The sequence below is a fragment of the Triturus cristatus genome, chromosome 4_2 (assembly GCF_964204655.1).
Source record: "Triturus cristatus chromosome 4_2, aTriCri1.1, whole genome shotgun sequence".
Lineage (NCBI taxonomy): Eukaryota > Metazoa > Chordata > Amphibia > Caudata > Salamandridae > Triturus > Triturus cristatus.
Window position 1 is genome coordinate 589,051,316 of NC_140586.1, and position 18,842 is coordinate 589,070,157.

The following is an 18,842-nucleotide window of genomic DNA, read 5'->3' on the forward strand; positions in this document are numbered from 1 at the left end:
GGTCCTTCCTGCACACACACCTTTCCACGCGGTACCGGGGTCCCTTAAACTCTCTTATCCACGGTCTCGGGGTCCCTCTGGCTTCTCTGGTGCCCTCCCGGTCCTCCACACGGCCTGGTGACGACGCTACGAAGACAGCTGAGCCAGGGCCAAGCTCAGGGCAGCGCCTAGAGGAGAGCGGCAGGGCGCTAGGGATCGATGGTGGCCGTGCTGTGTGATGAGAGGCGGTGGACAAGTTAACTTCTATCCCTCAGTCAAGAGACCACAACCGTGTCCCCATCACCCCTGGAGTTTCTAAGTTTAAGGTGGGGGAACAGGCGCTTGGACATTGGATACAATACAACGAGCAGGGCCGCACTCCTGAAAGCACATGAGGGCAGAGAGGGCGATTGGCTCAGAGAATATGAGCCAGGCCATGGCTAAAGTGACGTCACGCCCCGTGTCCCCACCCAGTAAACGTCCCTGGAGTTTCCAAGTTTAAGGAGGGGAGGGGAGCAGACCGCCCCTGGACATTAGAAGCGCCCGTGAAACAAGAACAGGAGGGCGGAGGGGGTGATTGGCAGGGGTTGGACTGAGATCAAAAAAGGGACCGGGCCCTAAAAAATGTGACCCTCGGCAGAGGTGCAACTAGGGCCCATTTGTTTTTTTGTGTGGGGGGAGGAGGGAGAGGGCGGCTAAGAACATTTCAGGGTGGGGGGGGGGTGTAATTCTTCCAGCAATAAAGTGGAGATGCAGGGGTTCTAAGAAGGGGTGACATTACAACAAAGCCTCATAACAAAGCAAATGGTCTTCTAAAGACCTGTGAAGTATTGGGTGCAGCTGTGTGGGTGCCCGGAAAGCTGTCTCAGCCCGGGCTGCCACACACGACAGGGGGAGGGGATCCTGACGCCCTTTGAGCCCAATGGGCGTTGCGCACCTAGGCAGTCTTTCCTTGTTCCCTGCGGTGCTTCCATTTATATGTAATGACGGTTATTGTTTGATTGTTGATACGGGTCCGTTACCGTGTCCTGTTTCAAAAGGCTGCCCTTAATCCCCAGACCTTCCTTGTCTCTAGACACCAAGCTCTCTAGAAGACAGAGCATGCATTTGACCTCTGTCTTTTAACACACAGCAAATGTCACAAGATCAGAACAACATTTAAAGCCAGGCAGCTGAGCTCCGTGTAGGCTTCGATTTAAAAGGGATGTTCCACACCTACTCGAAATGCTGTAAGCTGCTTTCCCAGACTATCAGAACTGCATCTATAGATAAGTAACACACGTTTAAAGGAATTGTGCAGAACGAACCGTTTTACATCATATTTTGAAACTTGTTTTGCATTTTCAGGATGGGTGCGAAAAGCACCACCTCAATATGAGGGGCTCACTCGGCAGCTAAATAGGTAATACAATATTATTATAAAGATCACTAAAAATGATTTTAAAGAACCGCCCAACTGCAATAAACTGGAATACTTCGATAATCGAACTCTGGATAGTTTGCTTTGCGATAGGCTCTGGGACCACTTTATGATGATGTGTGATGAATTCAGGGCCGATTAACCAAAGACCCGAAAGAGCACTCGTAAAGCGCCTTGCACACTCACATCCAGGCGCGCAACACCCATTGGACGCAAAGGGCTCCAGCCCCCCCCCCCCCCCCCCCCCCGTCGTGTGTGGCAGCCCGGGATGAGACAGCTTCCCGGGCAGACACACAGCCGCACCCGAGCACTCCACAGGTCTTTAAAAGACCATTTGTATGTTAATGAGGCCTCACTGTTGTTTCACCCCTTCTAAGAGCCCCTGCAGCCCCACTCTTGCTTAAAGAGTCAGCCCCCCCCCCCGAAATTTGGCTCTAGTTGCGCCTCTGCTCACATCGCCACAGCTTTGCAAACTAAACCCTCACTAGCGCTGTGGCGGTATGGACTCTGTGCCACCCTCGGGAGGGGTGGAGAGGGTCTTGTGTTGGAGGTGAAAGGTCACCATATAGGCAGCGTGGTCTGCCGGTGACTGAAACGTATACGTTTGTGCTAATGTGCACTTTTTATTAACGTGTCCCAAATCATTTCTAAACGAATGGGAGGATTTTCTATTTGTAATCTGGATGTGTTGAATATCCCCCCATCTGCGCCTGACTTCAAGCAGAGAAGGTAACCCCCACCCTGTGTTCGTGGGGCTCCGCCTCTTCTCAGCCCGAAGTACTTCCATGCCATCTCATAAGGTACGTATACTTTGCGTAAGCCAAGGCCCCAATGGCAGACTTACATCCATATTACTGGAGTTGGGAACGTTAGTGCCCTGGGTTTCTTCATAACAACTGATAGGTCTGTGAGCGGGTCTGAGTTGGGTGAAAGGAGTACCACACTGAGTTAATACTCTATGCGAGAGACCGGTCAGTGTGTGGTACTCTTAGTAATGTTATTGCCATACGGTGTGGGCAGTGAAGGGCTGTGCACTCACCTGCTGGTGGCCCTGCGGCTGCTGCTCACAGCCCACGGCAACCACGAACTCCACACCGCTCTGGGGTCCTCAAACTCCTCCAAGGACTTCACACCCAGCTCCGTGGAGGTCCCCAAAGCACTTTTCTTCACACGGTCCTTCCTGCACACACACCTTTCCACGCGGTACCGGGGTCCCTTAAACTCTCTTATCCACGGTCTCGGGGTCCCTCTGGCTTCTCTGGTGCCCTCCCGGTCCTCCACACGGCCTGGTGACGACGCTATGAAGACAGCTGAGCCAGGGCCAAGCTCAGGGCAGCGCCTAGAGGAGAGTGGCAGGGCGCTAGGGATCGATGGTGGCCGTGCTGTGTGATGAGAGGCGGTGGACAAGTTAACTTCTATCCCTCAGTCGAGGGACCACAACCGTGTCCCCATCACCCCTGGAGTTTCCAAGTTTAAGGAGGGGAGGGAAGGGGAGCAGGCCTCCTGGACGTTGGCAGTGCTCCTGAAACAAGAACAGGAGGGCGGAGTGGGTGATTGGCATGGGTTGGACTGAGATCAAAAAAGGGACCGGCCCTAAAAAATATGACCCTCGGCAGAGGCGCAACTAGAGCCATTTTTTGGGGGGTCGGGGGGGGGCTGAGGGGGGCGGCTAAGTAAAAATTTCGGGGGGATGAGTGGGGGTAATTCTCCCAGCAATAGAGTGGAGATGCAGGGGTGAAATAACAACAAAGCCTAATTAACACCTAATTAACAGCCTAATGACGCTGCTTGTTGCTTCTGGCTGGCGCTACATCGCTGTGAGGGCTGTTCACACCTACGACTTGCGGAACCCGCTTCGCGGGTCCCGCTGCGGATTCCCCTCACCTCCACTTGCCGCTGCTGGTCTCCTGCCTGTCTGGCTGCTTCGTGTGGGGCTTGTGAGGCTACAGGGCTGCGAGCGTGAACCGGGACTCATCTTCCCAGGAGTCCCGGACCCGGAGGCTGAGTCACCTGGCCCCGCTCTCCCTGAACGCCCCGCCCACACCTTGCTCAATTTAAACTGCACCTGGACCCTCTCTGCGTGGGACGCTGCTTGTTGCTTCTGGCTGGCGCTACATCGCTGTGAGGGCTGTTCACACCTACGACTTGCGGAACCCGCTTCGCGGGTCCCGCTGCGGATTCCCCTCACCTCCACTTGCCGCTGCTGGTCTCCTGCCTGTCTGGCTGCTTCGTGTGGGGCTTGCGAGGCTACAGGGCTGCGAGCGTGAACCAGGACTCATCTTCCCAGGAGTCCCGGACCCGGAGGCTGAGTCACCTGGCCCCGCTCTCCCTGAACGCCCCGCCCACACCTTGCTCAATTTAAACTGCACCTGGACCCTCTCTTTGTGGGACGCTGCTTGTTGCTTCTGGCTGGCGCTACATCGCTGTGAGGGCTGTTCACACCTACGACTTGCGGAACCCGCTTCGCGGGTCCCGCTGCGGATTCCCCTCACCTCCACTTGCCGCTGCTGGTCTCCTGCCTGTCTGGCTGCTTCGTGTGGGGCTTGTGAGGCTACAGGGCTGCGAGCGTGAACCGGGACTCATCTTCCCAGGAGTCCCGGACCCGGAGGCTGAGTCACCTGGCCCCGCTCTCCCTGAACGCCCCGCCCACACCTTGCTCAATTTAAACTGCACCTGGACCCTCTCTTCGTGGGACGCTGCTTGTTGCTTCTGGCTGGCGCTACATCGCTGTGAGGGCTGTTCACACCTACGACTTGCGGAACCCGCTTCGCGGGTCCCGCTGCGGATTCCCCTCACCTCCACTTGCCGCTGCTGGTCTCCTGCCTGTCTGGCTGCTTCGTGTGGGGCTTGCGAGGCTACAGGGCTGCGAGCGTGAACCAGGACTCATCTTCCCAGGAGTCCCGGACCCGGAGGCTGAGTCACCTGGCCCCGCTCTCCCTGAACGCCCCGCCCACACCTTGCTCAATTTAAACTGCACCTGGACCCTCTCTTCGTGGGACGCTGCTTGTTGCTTCTGGCTGGCGCTACATCGCTGTGAGGGCTGTTCACACCTACGACTTGCGGAACCCGCTTCGCGGGTCCCGCTGCGGATTCCCCTCACCTCCACTTGCCGCTGCTGGTCTCCTGCCTGTCTGGCTGCTTCGTGTGGGGCTTGTGAGGCTACAGGGCTGCGAGCGTGAACCGGGACTCATCTTCCCAGGAGTCCCGGACCCGGAGGCTGAGTCACCTGGCCCCGCTCTCCCTGAACGCCCCGCCCACACCTTGTCACAACACACCTTATTGGTCCTTGGGATATAAATATTGGAGATTGACGCTGCGCGGGAGCGCGCGGGAGCGACCGGGGCGAAGACCGGGCAAAGAGCGGGCCGTTTGAGGCCGTTCGAGTACGTGAGAGTCCGGTCCGGGCCCCCCCTCTTCGCCTGGATCTAAAGGTATTTGAACTGTGAGTAAAATGTGCACACGGGAAACCAGGAGCAAAACTTCCTCACAAATTACATCGGGGGCCGTTAAAGGACCTATTGACACTTACTTTGCCAAAGCTGGCTCCCTTTTGTTTGAGGAAATAGAGGTTCTCGAGCGCAGAATCTCACAAGAAATAGACTGGGTAAGAAGGTCCTCATTGGGCCCCATGGCCCATGTTAGAACCCCAGAAAATAGATCTGGTCTTCCAAATAACCAAAGTATAGACCCGGCAATATGTCCTATCCCAGCCACTAATTCCACCAATCCCGAGTTTACTACTGAGGCCCCGAGTTACCTCGAGGACATGAGCCTCATGGCCCTACCCAACACGCAAAATCCCCAGCTTACACCCATAGAGAACACTGAGATAGCTAAAGTTGCAGGAACTAACCTAGACAACAACAGGGGTACCAGGGAAGGGGCTGTTCCAAAAAAGAAGCAGGGCCTCCAAAAAAAAGTAGATCATAGGACTAAAACTTCGAAATCTAAGCAAGCCAGAGGTAAAAGGGAGATGGGTGCTTCCTCCGAGCACACTGGGAATACATTAGGACCGCCGTCTCCCCTTAGAACGTGTAAGTCAACTTCTTTACCACAACCTATTAGCAACGCTCCAGCAGATATTATTTCAGATGATATTACCCTAGAAGATATAGGCACTTTAGTTAGGTCTCTGTTGAGCCCTCTTGAGGCAAGACTGATTAAGATGGAAGCCAGATTAGTTAGTATTGAAAAGGCTACCGTGCAACTCGTAGACTCAAGGAAAACGGCCAACAGTGGGACCAAATTAGTTAGAGAGGGACCAGGTTCAAAACTTACCAAAGACAACTTCCCTCCCACACCAACTACTAATAAACCCCCGCAAATTAATCCCAAACCCCCACAACCTGTACCAATCAACGTTCCGGCACCATTGGTTGTAAATTTGGCTCCCACTCCCATCCAACAATCGGCTACCGCTATTTCAAAATCAACCCTCCCGCTGAAAGACAATAATACCCAGCCTCCGGCCAAAGCTAAGAGTGACCCTCCTTTTACTGGAGAGAAACCTGATATTACTTCTAAATCCAAATTCATAAACCTCCCCCCAGAAGTAGCACCTTACACTCTGGTTCTGGTGGGGGTCCCTGAATTAAATTCTACTACATCTGAATCCACCATTTCACTAATAAATAAAGTAATTAATTGGCTCTCCGTAAACAGACCGTTACCGAGAGGTACTACTAGCGATATAACCATGGCTAGGAGGGCAGCGTGGGTGGGCTATACTAAGAAATCCATCGGTGGCGACTGCATTCTGGTCACCTTCAGAGATCCGAATGCAGCCGCATATATTTGCACCCGTGCTGCTGATGGGGATTTTGCGAGCACCATCCAACCACTGCCCCTCTCATTCTTTTACCCCTCAAATTTTTACAACCTGGAGGATCATAGATGGAGGCATCACCAGGAGCTGTTGGAGGGTTGGGAAAATAGTCGGAGGAAGAACAATTACCCGCCATACAGGGAAAGACCAACAGAGCAGTTCCCTACTTATGGGAGTGAGGCCGGCTGGGAAACTGTTGCAAGAAGGAGGGGGGGAGGCGGTGGACAGAGGAGGGGAATTCCAGGGCCACATAGAATTCACTACCCCGCCCATCTATCTACCCACAACCGCTTTAGTAGCCTTGAGATGGTAGACTGACATGCGGTTGATGAGGGGAGCGCAATTCAAATATCTTACATAAATGGGCTCAAATTTGACCCGGTTGCTGATATTCATCCTTCAGCATTTGGCACAGTTGATCCTGCACATGTACCAAGTGTCGCGCCCTCCTCTCCCATCCATGATAATAACCCCATGGGCACGTCCTTCGTTCCCACAAACCTTCGGCGGCCCCACGAGTGCACCACCACCACTTTGGCTCATATGGGCACGGCCTCCACCCAACCACTAGAAATAATAGTGATTTCATGGAATGTGGCTGGCCTTGCTAGCAAGATAGATTGCACAGAATGGGGTACATATATCAGTTCGAAGGACATAATTCTATTACAAGAAACTTGGGCGCGTGATGAAATAGTATTTCCGGGTTTTGCCTCCTTCTTCAAAGCAGCTAAATGGGGGGGTAGGGGCAGGCCATCTAGGGGACTAACTACATGGGTAGCCACGGATTTGGGATGCCAAGCTACTTATCTAGAGACTGCTTCTGATGATTTACTGGCTGTCTCACTCGAGTGGCCAGACTCATCGAAGTTGACAGTAATTAATATCTATTCAAGGCCGGTTCCAATGCATAAAGAATCTGGCACAGTGGATGAGCTAGCCAAGCTCCTAGAAGGTATCCCAAGCGAACTGGCTTGCCTGGTAGGAGGCGATTTTAATGCTCAATATGAACCACTGCCGGGGCTATGTGATGGTCCTTCTCTGGAAGAAGACTCATATTGGCTCATACCTGAGACGGTGGCACCTTCCCCACGGGCTTGGACTCCACTAGCCCTACAGATAACCGCCCTCACCCTCAATCTTGGTCTAAGGGCATGCAATGGTCGCACTAAATCAGACACGCCAAGTATTCATACTTTTAATAAACCCGGCAGCGAATCCAGATTGGATTACATAATGGTTAAACTGTCCATGTGGTCAGCAATAGTGGACTTTAAAGTTACCCCAAGACTAGACAGTGACCACAACTCCCTGGAATTGACCTATTGTCTACCGGGGAGAGACCCAAGAATCAATGGGTCGGTTAAAGATAAAACGGGCCTCCTACTTGAAAATAATCGTAGGAAGGTCAAGTGGGAGAAATTGGCCAGCAACCCAGATCGAATATCCCACCTATATGCAAGGATAATCCCATTACTGGAGGATGCCTTCCAGTTAGGATCTAGGGTTTTAGACGACGTTATGCGAGGAGAGCTTGCACAAATACATGCAGGCATCCTCACTACCCTAGAGCAGGATTTATTTTCATCTTCAAGGCAAAGGAATGGCCTTAAACCAAAGACATCTTGGTACAATGCTGTTTGCAGGGAAGCCAAGGCCAACTTGCTACTTGCCATAAAGGAACATCACAACAAAGATGAAATTCGCGCCAGGAGAAGATCCTATAAAATCCTCCTGGAGAATGCAAAGGCGGAATGGGACCATGATTACTGGGAAAATCTCACTAATGCATTAACCACCAGAGATTCCCGTAAATTTTGGCGTGTAGTGGCGAATGGCACGGAGGATTTATCTTCCGCAATAGAGCCCAATATAGCCCCCACGGTATGGCAGTCCCATTTTGAAGCCCTGTACGCAGAGGGTGGGGGCGAACAGAACAGAGATGGTCCCACAATTTCATTCTGCCCGATTGGGGTTGCTTTTACTGAAAAAGAAGTGAGGGAAGCCATTAAAGGGTTAGCTGCTGGAAAAGCCCCTGGTCTCGATGGGGTGCCCGGTGACCTGTTTAAGCAGGAACCTGGAATATGGGCACCCTATCTTACACTAATATTTAATGCTATCGCCGGGGGACTGGAGGTGCCTGATACTTGGAGGGGAGCAGAGGTGGTCCCAATCTTCAAAAAGGGATCCCCCTTGCTCCCCTCCAACTATCGTCCTATCAGTTTAATCGATATATCCCAAAAATTGTTCGGTAGACTGATTTTGAATAGATTGCAGGCCTGGATCGAAGAAATGGAAATCTTGTCCCCTTATCAGGCAGGATTCAGGGAGGGCGTGTCAACCATAGATCAAATCTTCAGGTTAAATCTCCTCTACTGGAGAACAGCCATAATCGAGGGCGGCAGTCTATACACCATCTTTGTAGACTTACGCGCCGCCTTTGATTTGGTGCCCAGAGCGAGGCTATGGAGAGTTATGGAAGATTTGGACGTACCTACTGATATCCTGACAATCCTGATGAGACTGCACCACAATAACTACGCTCGCGTAAGGTGTGGCAAAGGTGGCAAACTAACCGAAAGGTTCCCCGTTCGCAGAGGCGTGAGACAGGGTTGTGTGCTTGCACCGACCCTGTTCTGCATCTTTGTGAATGGGGTAGTTGCCCACCTAAACAGGATTCACAACTCGGATGCTCCTAAATTAACCGGCAGCAGGGTGCCTGCAATTATGTTTGCAGATGACACCCTGCTGCTGTCTAAATCCCCTATGGGGATCCAGCGCATCTTGGATGGCTTTCTAGATTTTTGTAACGACCGGGGACTGGAAATAAACCCTCAAAAAACTAAGTTCATGATTCTGAACCCCAAGCCCCAGAATCGTGCCCCACCCAGGCTCGGCACAACACAATTGGAACGCGTGCACAATATTGAATATTTGGGGATCACGTTAAACGAACATCTATCGTGGACGTCTCATCAGGCCAAAGCGACCATCAAACTGGCACAGTTGGCGGGTGGCACTTTGCGCTTGGCGAACAAATCTTTCTACCGTCCACTGACCCCAATTATTCATATATACAAAACCCAAGCTAGGGCGGGTGTTACATACGGGGGTGAAATCTGGGGTCATATTCATGTCCCAAAGTTACAGTCCACCGAAAACAAATTCCTGAGACAGGTAACTGCCCTCCCTCAAAGCCCTCCATTACTCCCCCTTAGATTAGACCTGGGAGTAAGACCAATATCAGAGGAGCTAGGTCTTAAACCCCTAACCTTTTGGAGGCGTTTGTGGTGTAGCTCCGATCTCTCAATTTATAGAGAGGAACTTCAGGAATTCTTACAGCTGCGGAACGCCTCGAGGATTCCGTGGCTGACCTATGTCAAGGGCAGGTTAGAGGATCTGGGCTATTCGGAACTATGGACCGATCCTTCCAAAACCTGTGTAAAGATTTCAAAGAAGGCACTCGCAAGAGCATACTATAATTTGATGCTCACAAGAGCCATCAACGAGAGCCGTGAAGGATCCTTGGCCCACTTATTCCTGAAAGCAAAAGACGCCTACTGCCTTGAAAGTACTCTGGATGCGATCTCCCCCCTGCTAACGAGGAAATTGTTCTTTCAATGGAGATATGGATGCCTTCCTTTAGCTTTTTTCACAGCGTCTTGGTCTCCATGCTCCACCACAGCAACCTGCCCTGTCTGTGCTCATCCGAAAGAAGACGAAGTTCACGCCGCTTTTTTCTGCAAGGGCTACAAGAGGAGCAGGAAACGCTGGTTAGTCCCGTTACTTAGGAACTTGGGCTTCAGATCCTTCCAGCCAGCCTATAGGGTCTTAAAGTCAGACCTTTCTCCCATTGTCGTTTTTGCAGTTGCGAAATTCTTAACTTCCATGTGGTTTACTCGTAGCAGCGCCCTGAAAAGACTTGCATAAATTGACTTATTGTCAGATTTTAGTACACTACATCATATTTTCTTTTTTCTCTTAATGCATTTTAATGTCTTAATTCATTGGATCACATCATGTTTAATACTTTTTTTAATTGTCCATATTTTGCTATGTATCTTTTATGATCTGTGATCGAAATAAAGATTTCTGAAACGAAACGAATTAACAAGCAAACGGTCTTCTAAAGACCTGTGAAGTACTCTGGTGTGGCTGTGTATATGCCCGGAAAGCTGTCTCAGCCAGAGCTACCACACACGACGGGGAGGGGGGGGACTCCTGAAGCCCTTTGAGCCCAATTGGTGGTGCGCGCCTGGGCAGTCTTTCCTTGTTCCCCGCCCTGTTACCATTTTTATGTAGTCACGGGTATTGTCTGATTTTTAATACTGGTCCGTTACTGTTTCAAAAGGCTGCCCTTAATCCACAGGCCTTCCTTGTCTCTCTCAGAATACATACTCAAGCCCATCAAAAGTTTTTCAGCATCAAAGGAGAAAAGGATGGCTTCCACTCAGATGTATTACTTTTTTTAGGTCTCACCTTTTGTTGCAGTGTGCATGCGTTGCTCGCTCTGCAAGAATTATTGTCATTGATACACTTTCAGAAGGGGAATTGAAGCCCCGCCCATCTTTTTTATTCGCTGGCATATTCCTCCAAGCTAATTGCTGGCTTCCGATTGAAAAGGAGGCTTCTTAGTCTCTCCTTGTTACCACCCTGTCTCCTTTTGGGACGGCCCATCCGGACTGGATCTTTTACTTGTGGCCTGAAACGGTCTCCTTCATAAGTGCGCAAGCACTCTTTTATTTTTATTTTCAGCGCAGTCAGCCTCGGCCGCGCTTGTTTATTTATTTTACCACGCGGGGCAAAAGGGAGCGTTTCTCCTCACTAAAGCAGTGTGTTTTTATTTTCTGCATGGTCCGTCTTGGCCGCGTTTTTTTTCAAACCTTTAAGGCAGGAATGAACATTTATTTTGCTAAAATTTTATAACGTTTGTGCTGATCCAAGCAAACTTGGAGATCGAACAGTAAATTAACCCTTAATAGAAGTCAGTGGCAGGTCACCACAGTGTAAGGGGGATGGGGCGGGCATGTGCTTGTAAGAGACCACGGAAAACATAATTGCACAAACACAATGGATGTACCGGGGTATGTGGCAGGCCCACTGGTGTAAGATTATGCGGTTAAGTAACTTTGGCACCACATGTGTGTGTTTTAGGACCACAATCCTCTCGAAGTACAAATGCAATGTATTCACTGTTTGATCGGAGGCATCCATGAAGGGTACACGGGCATCACAATATGTCAACCCTGCGTGAGGTGACGTGCACGAGACGCCCACCGCAACGTCATAAATTAGTAATTTGGCGATGCAAGTCTATCTATCCTGCATACAGCTCGAAGCCCAGACATGAATCTGTATAGGAGAGGTTGACAAATGACATTGTCATTTACAATGCCAATAGCTCTAACTTAAACAATTGCGAGACCGATTGCATTTTTAATGCTTGTTATTGTCGCAAGACTGGTCCGGGTTGCCCAGCAAGAAAGGCACGCTGAAGTGGATGCCTGTTTGTGCTCTGGGGGGACCGCAGAGTGCGTTCTGATAGAGAAGCACTCTAGTAGGTCCCTGCATGTGCTCCAGGGGGACTGTAAAGTGCGCGCAATGCCGAAGAGAGCATGGCGCTGCAAATGGAAAGGCAGGGACTGCACGCGCATCCCTGTTTGTTCTCACGGCAATACTCCAGGGGAGGAAACTTTAAAAACAAGCATTGGCATAGCCAATAGTTCTCGCCTTTGGGACCTTATAAGTGTTTAGCTATGCAACAGTTGCATAACTAAATACTTATAAGGTCCCAAAAGCGAGACCTATTGGCTATGTAAAGCGGCCGCGAAAGTGATCGCGATCGCGATCAAACATCAAAGCGGCCGCGAAAGTGAAAGTAATTGCGGTCAAGCGCGGCGCACGCGCCCGCGCACATGCACTGTAGCCCTAGGCTGGCCTGGTAGCACTTTTTGGAGCCCTCTCAAAAAGTCTCGCCAGACCAGCACATGCGCTGGGTCAGGAGAGACCTAAAAAAGGTGAGACATTCTCCAAGCCTCAGCCAATTAGCACACTTTAATTTTAAATGACACACATAAGAGCCAATCAAAGCCAATCATAAGCAAAGGAGGAGTCAGACCCCACAAAGTAGATAATAACAGATCGCCTACAGCGCAAGCACTGTTAAGGTTCGACCTAAAAAAGGACCTCAGACACAACTACTTCAGTGGACTTCTGGGCCTGTGGATGCTCAGCCAGGAAGGGGGGCTGCTGTGCTGCTGAAGGACAGTCACTCTGCTGGACTGCACTCTGCTGGACTCCTGCTTTTCTGTGCTGACCTGCTGCATGATGCCCTCTTGCCTGGGTGACAAGAACTGGGCCTGCATCTCTTGAACTCAGAACTCAGAGTGACTCCAAGGGCTAGTTGGCTGGCCGCCTGATCTTAAGCCTCATTGACATAACAGGCTTCCTGCACCGGGACATTAGTCAGGCTACCCTGCCAAGTGGTGCCACCCCTGTCTGGGACCCTTGGTAGTGGGCCTAAAGTGCTTGCCAGTGAAACAGACTCATCTTCTCTGCTGGGTGGCACATCCCCGAGAAGAACCAATGCATTGCCTCGGCTGGGTGACCCATTCCCGAGCAGAACCATCACATCACCAGTGCTGCTCGGATTGGATTGGACCAATCGCAAAGACCCACATCTCTCACCACAGTCCTCAAAACCAATGCATCGCTCAGCTGCGTGGCGCATCCACATAGAAGGTCCTTGTATGTCTCATCGACAGTAGCTTTGACGATGACGGACTCTGTATTGGAGCCTCACAGCTCCTCAGTACCGACGCATCGCAGACTGTGCGCTGTATCCCCGATGCCAGACGTTGCATCACAAGTCCTGTCAGCGGGATTCTTGACAATGACGCAACAGGACTTCGCACAGCGACCTCGCCATATCTCTGACCCCATGCACCACTACAGCTGCACGGTGCATCTTCGACATGGATCCACAAAATGCTCCGCGACCATGATTTAAGGTACTCTTGTCAGCGTGTCTAACTAGGTCCCTGTAGCTTGCCCGCGCTCCATCGCAGTCAGCCTGAACTTGTGGCTTTGTCCCCATTCAGCATGATAAACTATCCCCAATTGACACTTTGCACATTTTGGCACTAGTTTCACTACAAACTTTAAAATTCAATATCTCAACTTCTAATAATGAGATTTTCGTCATTTTGGTCTTGTTTTATTTTTTTTAATTACTATTTTTTAAATCTGTTGTGGCCTCCTTCTGTGTTGTTTTTTCGCTGTTTTACTGTTTTAAGTTTTTCACAAATATTTTACACATAGCTCTCTGCCAAGCTACCAAGGAGGGGAGTACAGGTTAATATAGGGTTTGCATGTGCCTTACCCTGACAAGGATCGTAGCTGCTGCTTGACCAGAGCTTACACCCCAGTCAACCAACAACCCATTTTTTTACACACACATCTGCAAATTATAATCTTTTTTGTGTTCTGATGCTGGCTATTCGGTAATGGACCAGAAACTGAAACCACTGTCCTGGGTATGAACGATGACATAGCCACCATTTGTGTTTATCCTGGCACTCGTAGACTACGGATGTCAACAGCGTTTTAATCCTGCCCTCCATTTAAAAATCTCCAGTGTTGAAAGAAATCTTGATTTCCTAAACACCACCGCTACATGTGAGATACTGCATGGACTTGCATATTTTTCAATCATGTTCAGTGTCTACTTGACGTAGCCAACGCCTTCGTAACTACTAAGATATGCTTCCATACCTATGTGGTCCACAGCTGAATGTTCACTGGTATATCAAGGGATGATATCCACTTCTCAAAATACGAAAATGCTTGCATCTCATTGTAATACCACAAAGGTGCACTACATACCAATCTCCTTTTTATTTCAAAATACGCAGAAAGGCTTCTGCGCACCACCAGCATATATATGTGGAAGCTGCAGCCAATATAGATCGGGAAAGGCTTTAGGACATATCACATTGTCGAAAAAGTGTTTTTTTACAAAGTTGTTCTAAAAGCAAGAGTGATTAAAAAAAAGCAGTTCAGAGAGAGAAAGATGTCCCCCTAAGTCAAACATTTTTAAAAGCAGAAGGTGACAAAAGCATGGACTAAAGGCACTAATATATTTAGGCAGCTTTGCAGGTGGACAATCTTGATGCTAAGAAGGAAGGTCTTGCTAGATAGAGTGCTTCTTGAAGCAAGCACAAAGCCTTGAAGAATCACCCATTTAATGGACTGGCATTGGACCTATGCTTCAAATTCAACAAAATGAAGACCTCTATCAGAAGGCAACTATCTGCATGCGGGGTCCGTTGGAAAGCGATCATGATTACTGGAGAGCAATACTTTTTAGAAGCAGAACCAAAAAAAGTAGTAACATTTAACAATAGCACAGTGTGACAACATTGATATCTCTCATTCATCTCTTCACCATATATTCCTCCCATACTTTTCTCTGCGCTTCTGGGATTGGCTTAAATGTATATGGTACTTCATAGTGACATGAATCCAGATCTAAAAATACCTCAGGACAAGTGGATAGTAATTGATATAAAATGTATAGTCTACCCACTCATTAAGATATTTGCCTTACATGGAAATACTTAAGCTGGGTGGAAGCTAGCTGGGGGCCTTTAGGTTAATGGGCCGACACCTTTCCTTTGCTTGACAAGTGTGTGACTACAGGGAGGGCCCCCTCAATATGGCTATGACACCACCTAACCCATATTAGGGGTGATGAACCAAGTTAAGGGACTTAGGTAGGAGAGCCATGGCCTCAATTAGTAGCATGGTCTGAGTGTGGTAGACAGGGAAATTCACGACGAAGGCTGCATGACCCTTAGGTGCAATAATTAGGCCCCAAAACATGTTGGCTAGATAAATGCAATCTAAATATCTAAAATGAGTGGATAGACAATACATTTCATATCGATTACTTTCCACACCTCTTGCTTTTATTCATACCCAGGTCACCCAACTAATAAAGGAATATTTCAAAGGGATGCCCTAATGTATCTTTAGATATGGATCCTTGTCTCTATCCAGTACTATTTATAAAAGAACTCCAGGAACCCGGTTGAGTCCACAGTGGTGGTACTACTCCAACAACAGTATGGTAGGTCACCTACGATGAAGCATGCCACAACACAACTGGGTGAGGTGACATATCCAATTATCTTTGGATACATGTAAACCGAGGGAAGGGGCCTAAGAATAATTGACCTTTTCCATCTCCCTAGCATTCGCGGTGGTGTGTATATAAAGTACAATAGAGGTTAGGCTGGGTTGACTGCTCTGTCTCTCTATTGGTGTACTGAAGATGTCTATTCCATCCTGCATTCCTTTAGGACCACTCACCACTCTCTATGCATGTATAAACTGTATGTGGATGTGTTTTGGTGTAGTTTATAGTAGACGATAATGCCGGTAAACTACTTTCCACTGCTTTTCTACACATATGTTACAATTCTATTTTATTGTTACTAACATTTTTATATTGATTTGACGCCGTGTTGGGTTGGGTGTGTGGTACAGTTAACTACAAAAAACATAGTATTTGTTTGTCTTTTGAAATTAAATTTATTTCATGCTAGCATCCATGGCATCGATTGAACTGTGTGGTCACTCATAGTTTGGCATTAACATGAATGGCAACAAATGGATCCTGTGCCGTGTTGCTGATCTGAAATCTGGCAGAACTGTCACTGCCAACGCTGATTTGAATGCCAGTGCAGCGCCCATTCTCCTTTTGCCCAGAGATGACGTCACAGTACGTGCCAGCAGGGAGGCCAGTTTTCAAAGTTACATCCATATGCCTACAACAAAGCGGAGAGCAAATATTTCAGTATGATATTTGATACCACAAAAATACTTTCAAAAGGAAAACCAATGCAGCAAACATTTGAATAAAGCCCATAAATGAAAAGGTATTATTTCCTTAAAAGCTAATAGTATGAAGGTAAGATAAGTGTGCCCTTAAAAACAACGGTGCAATACAACTTAATTCAGCGATGCGCACATGGGCCTTACAAATGGTTATTATATGGAAGCTGTTTTTTGCCTCCTGTTGAGAAATAGCTGGGAGCGGCATCTCACTCGCTAATCAAATCTACCCCAATAAATTAGAGGTGGATTGATCCTAGTCATGTTTGGTTTGGCTTCCAGAAGAAGGGCGGTCCCGGAGAACCAGGACGCCATTTGCGCATTTGTCTGCTCCAGCGCAGCAGTCCTCCTTCCTGTCTCCCCAGTACCCTAAGGGGCTCATTACAATGGCAGAACGATCGCATCCGCCGGCCCGGCGGTGGCGACCGCTCCGCCATCGTAACGTGAAAAACCCCCTGCCACATTATGATGCCGGTGGGTACCGCGGCAGAGGAAAAGTCTGTCCGCTGCTTTTCCGCCGGTAGCAATCGTTACGATTGCCTGCCAGGCGGGGCAGGACCACTAAAATGCTGGCGGTGCCTAGCAGGCACCGTCCACCATATAAGGATGCCGGCGGAAGACAGCCTTTCCGCTGTGGTTAAACCGACGTTGAGAGGCATGAGGAGAATGTCTTCCTGGGCCCGTTGCGGGCCCCCGTTGTGTTGGGGGAGGTGTGGGTGCACTGGGGGGGGTTCACTGCACCAAGTGGCAGGCACAGTGTAGTGCCTGTCACGTAGTGCAGTGAAATGCACAACATGCTCTTTATCGCATCGCGGCAGAGCTGCTGTCAGCACCCTTCGGCGCAATGCGAACAGTGGGGGTGGGCCCATCATAATTGAATGGAAGGGACTGCCGCATGCATGGTGGTCGGACCCAATCTCCACTACGGTGGCAGCCAGAAAAAATCTGACCGCCATCGTAATGATCCCCTAAGATTCGAAGAGTCAGAAGGAAAAAAAGACTTTACCCTCTTCGACTACCTAAAAGAATGCTTGAAGGTGGTGAGGCCAGCAGGTGCTCGCTTTAAGGAGCCTGCCACATGGCCTCCAAACAAAACCCTGTGCCAACAGGTTGAGCGTGCAGGTGTCTTAAAGACACGAGTAGGCATGCTAGCAGGCACATCAACATTGGCAAAAGAGAAATGTAAAAACGTACCAGTCTATGGGAGCCCGACTAAATGAATAGCCCAGGATGAAGGTGCGCACCATAAGGCCTTGGGAAGTCCTCGCAAGTTGCACATTTTCCCTTGTGGTGCATCAGGAGGGGCAGGGACACCTCCTTGTGCACAGGGGGCTGACAGGAGGAGCGGAGGACCCCTCAAAGGGCAGTGATTTACACAAAAAAGATGGTGGCCCCTTGCATAATGTGATACGGTCTCCTATGACTTCCTTATCTTACAAATCATTTGCCTTGGCCTGAATTGGCTACCGCTAAAGGTTTGCGGCCCGCTGAAGGGCTGGGGGCCCCTTGCACCGCAGGGGCTGCAGGGCCTGCGTTATGCTCCTGCTAGAGGAGTAGCCGCTTGTTTTTGGAAATTCTGACATGCTTCGTCTCCAGGGGTATTGAATTGGTGACCCACGGAAAGGTCCAGGCAGCTTTTGAGCGTCAACACGGCTTATATTTTGGTGTGTCCCTTCAGTGTGGTGTCCCATTCCATTTCTGGACCCTCGAGGATAGCCAAGCAGCCTGCGTCAATTGAGGAAGCATGATATTCATTGAATGCTTACTCCTTTGTCTTGTATGCTCCAGAAAGAATGCAAAAAAAAATACTACAGCCACAGCTTTTTAACAGGGAAAGGTAAAATAATTCCAAGATTGGGGTAACTACTGGATAGATTAGTGAAAGGCTTCTATTTCATCGCTGACAAAGCCAGGACGCTTGGCTTTATATAATTGCATTCCACATATAGGGCTATTAAGGCTTCAGGGGCTCGGATCTGCAGGTCAACACATGGCTCAAGGTGCCTCATGCTTATGAAGACCTGTCTGCATGTAGGGGTTAGCTGATTTCCATGTCTTCTTTATAGAACGCACTTTATGTGACTTATGAGGCCAATTTGAGTGTGTTCCCATTCGTTTTCCAACATGCCATTGTGTGTATATTTGTAATATTGTGCGTACTATTCAGTTTTAGATGTATAAAGTTATTTTCCTTTTCAGTGAAAAAAATGACTGACCATTGAGTTGTTGGGTGTTATTTGTTGCATTTCGGAGTTTCTGAAATTGTAGGCATGCCTTGCAGCAGTCAGGGACTGAATGCGACATAAATGCATCACATTAAACACTTTCAAACTGTAATTACTCCTGGGGAGAACGATCAGTCTAGGACCCCAGGTTTAGATTCACACAGGTGGTTGAAAACACCGGTATGTATTGATAACACACTGATGCTAAGTTGTTGAGTGCATCCGATTACCAATTCTTTTACTGAAATATGTCTCAAAACGTTTTTTTTCTTTCTTTTACCTCCTTTCAGCAAATAACCTTCAAGCCTGCTCTTTTGCTTCTTAGTTGGTTCTACTACAAGGAAGCCGTTTACATTTGGGGCTACCAGCACGCCAGATCACTTTTACAGTTCTTTCTAAATGTACTTGCATGCCTGGAACCACATAACGAGAAACAACAGAATATCTCAGCTCTTCACTGGCTTCTAGTGCAAAACCCTAATCAGATCATGACCCA

At 49.1% G+C, this 18,842-nt stretch overlaps 1 protein-coding gene across 2 annotated transcripts in view; it reads right to left on the reverse strand.

Moving 5' to 3' along the window:
• Positions 1 to 15,794: 15,794 nt before the first annotated feature.
• The window catches only part of LOC146834723 (pancreatic alpha-amylase-like), a 92,263-nt gene continuing 89,215 nt past the window's right edge, over positions 15,795 to 18,842 (reverse strand). For both annotated transcript variants that reach the window (XM_085602251.1, XM_085602250.1), the window contains one exon: positions 15,795 to 16,054. In XM_085602251.1, the coding sequence (XP_085458377.1) occupies positions 15,865 to 16,054 (190 nt within the window). In that variant the 3' untranslated portion in view covers positions 15,795 to 15,864. The remainder of the gene's footprint in view (positions 16,055 to 18,842) is intronic.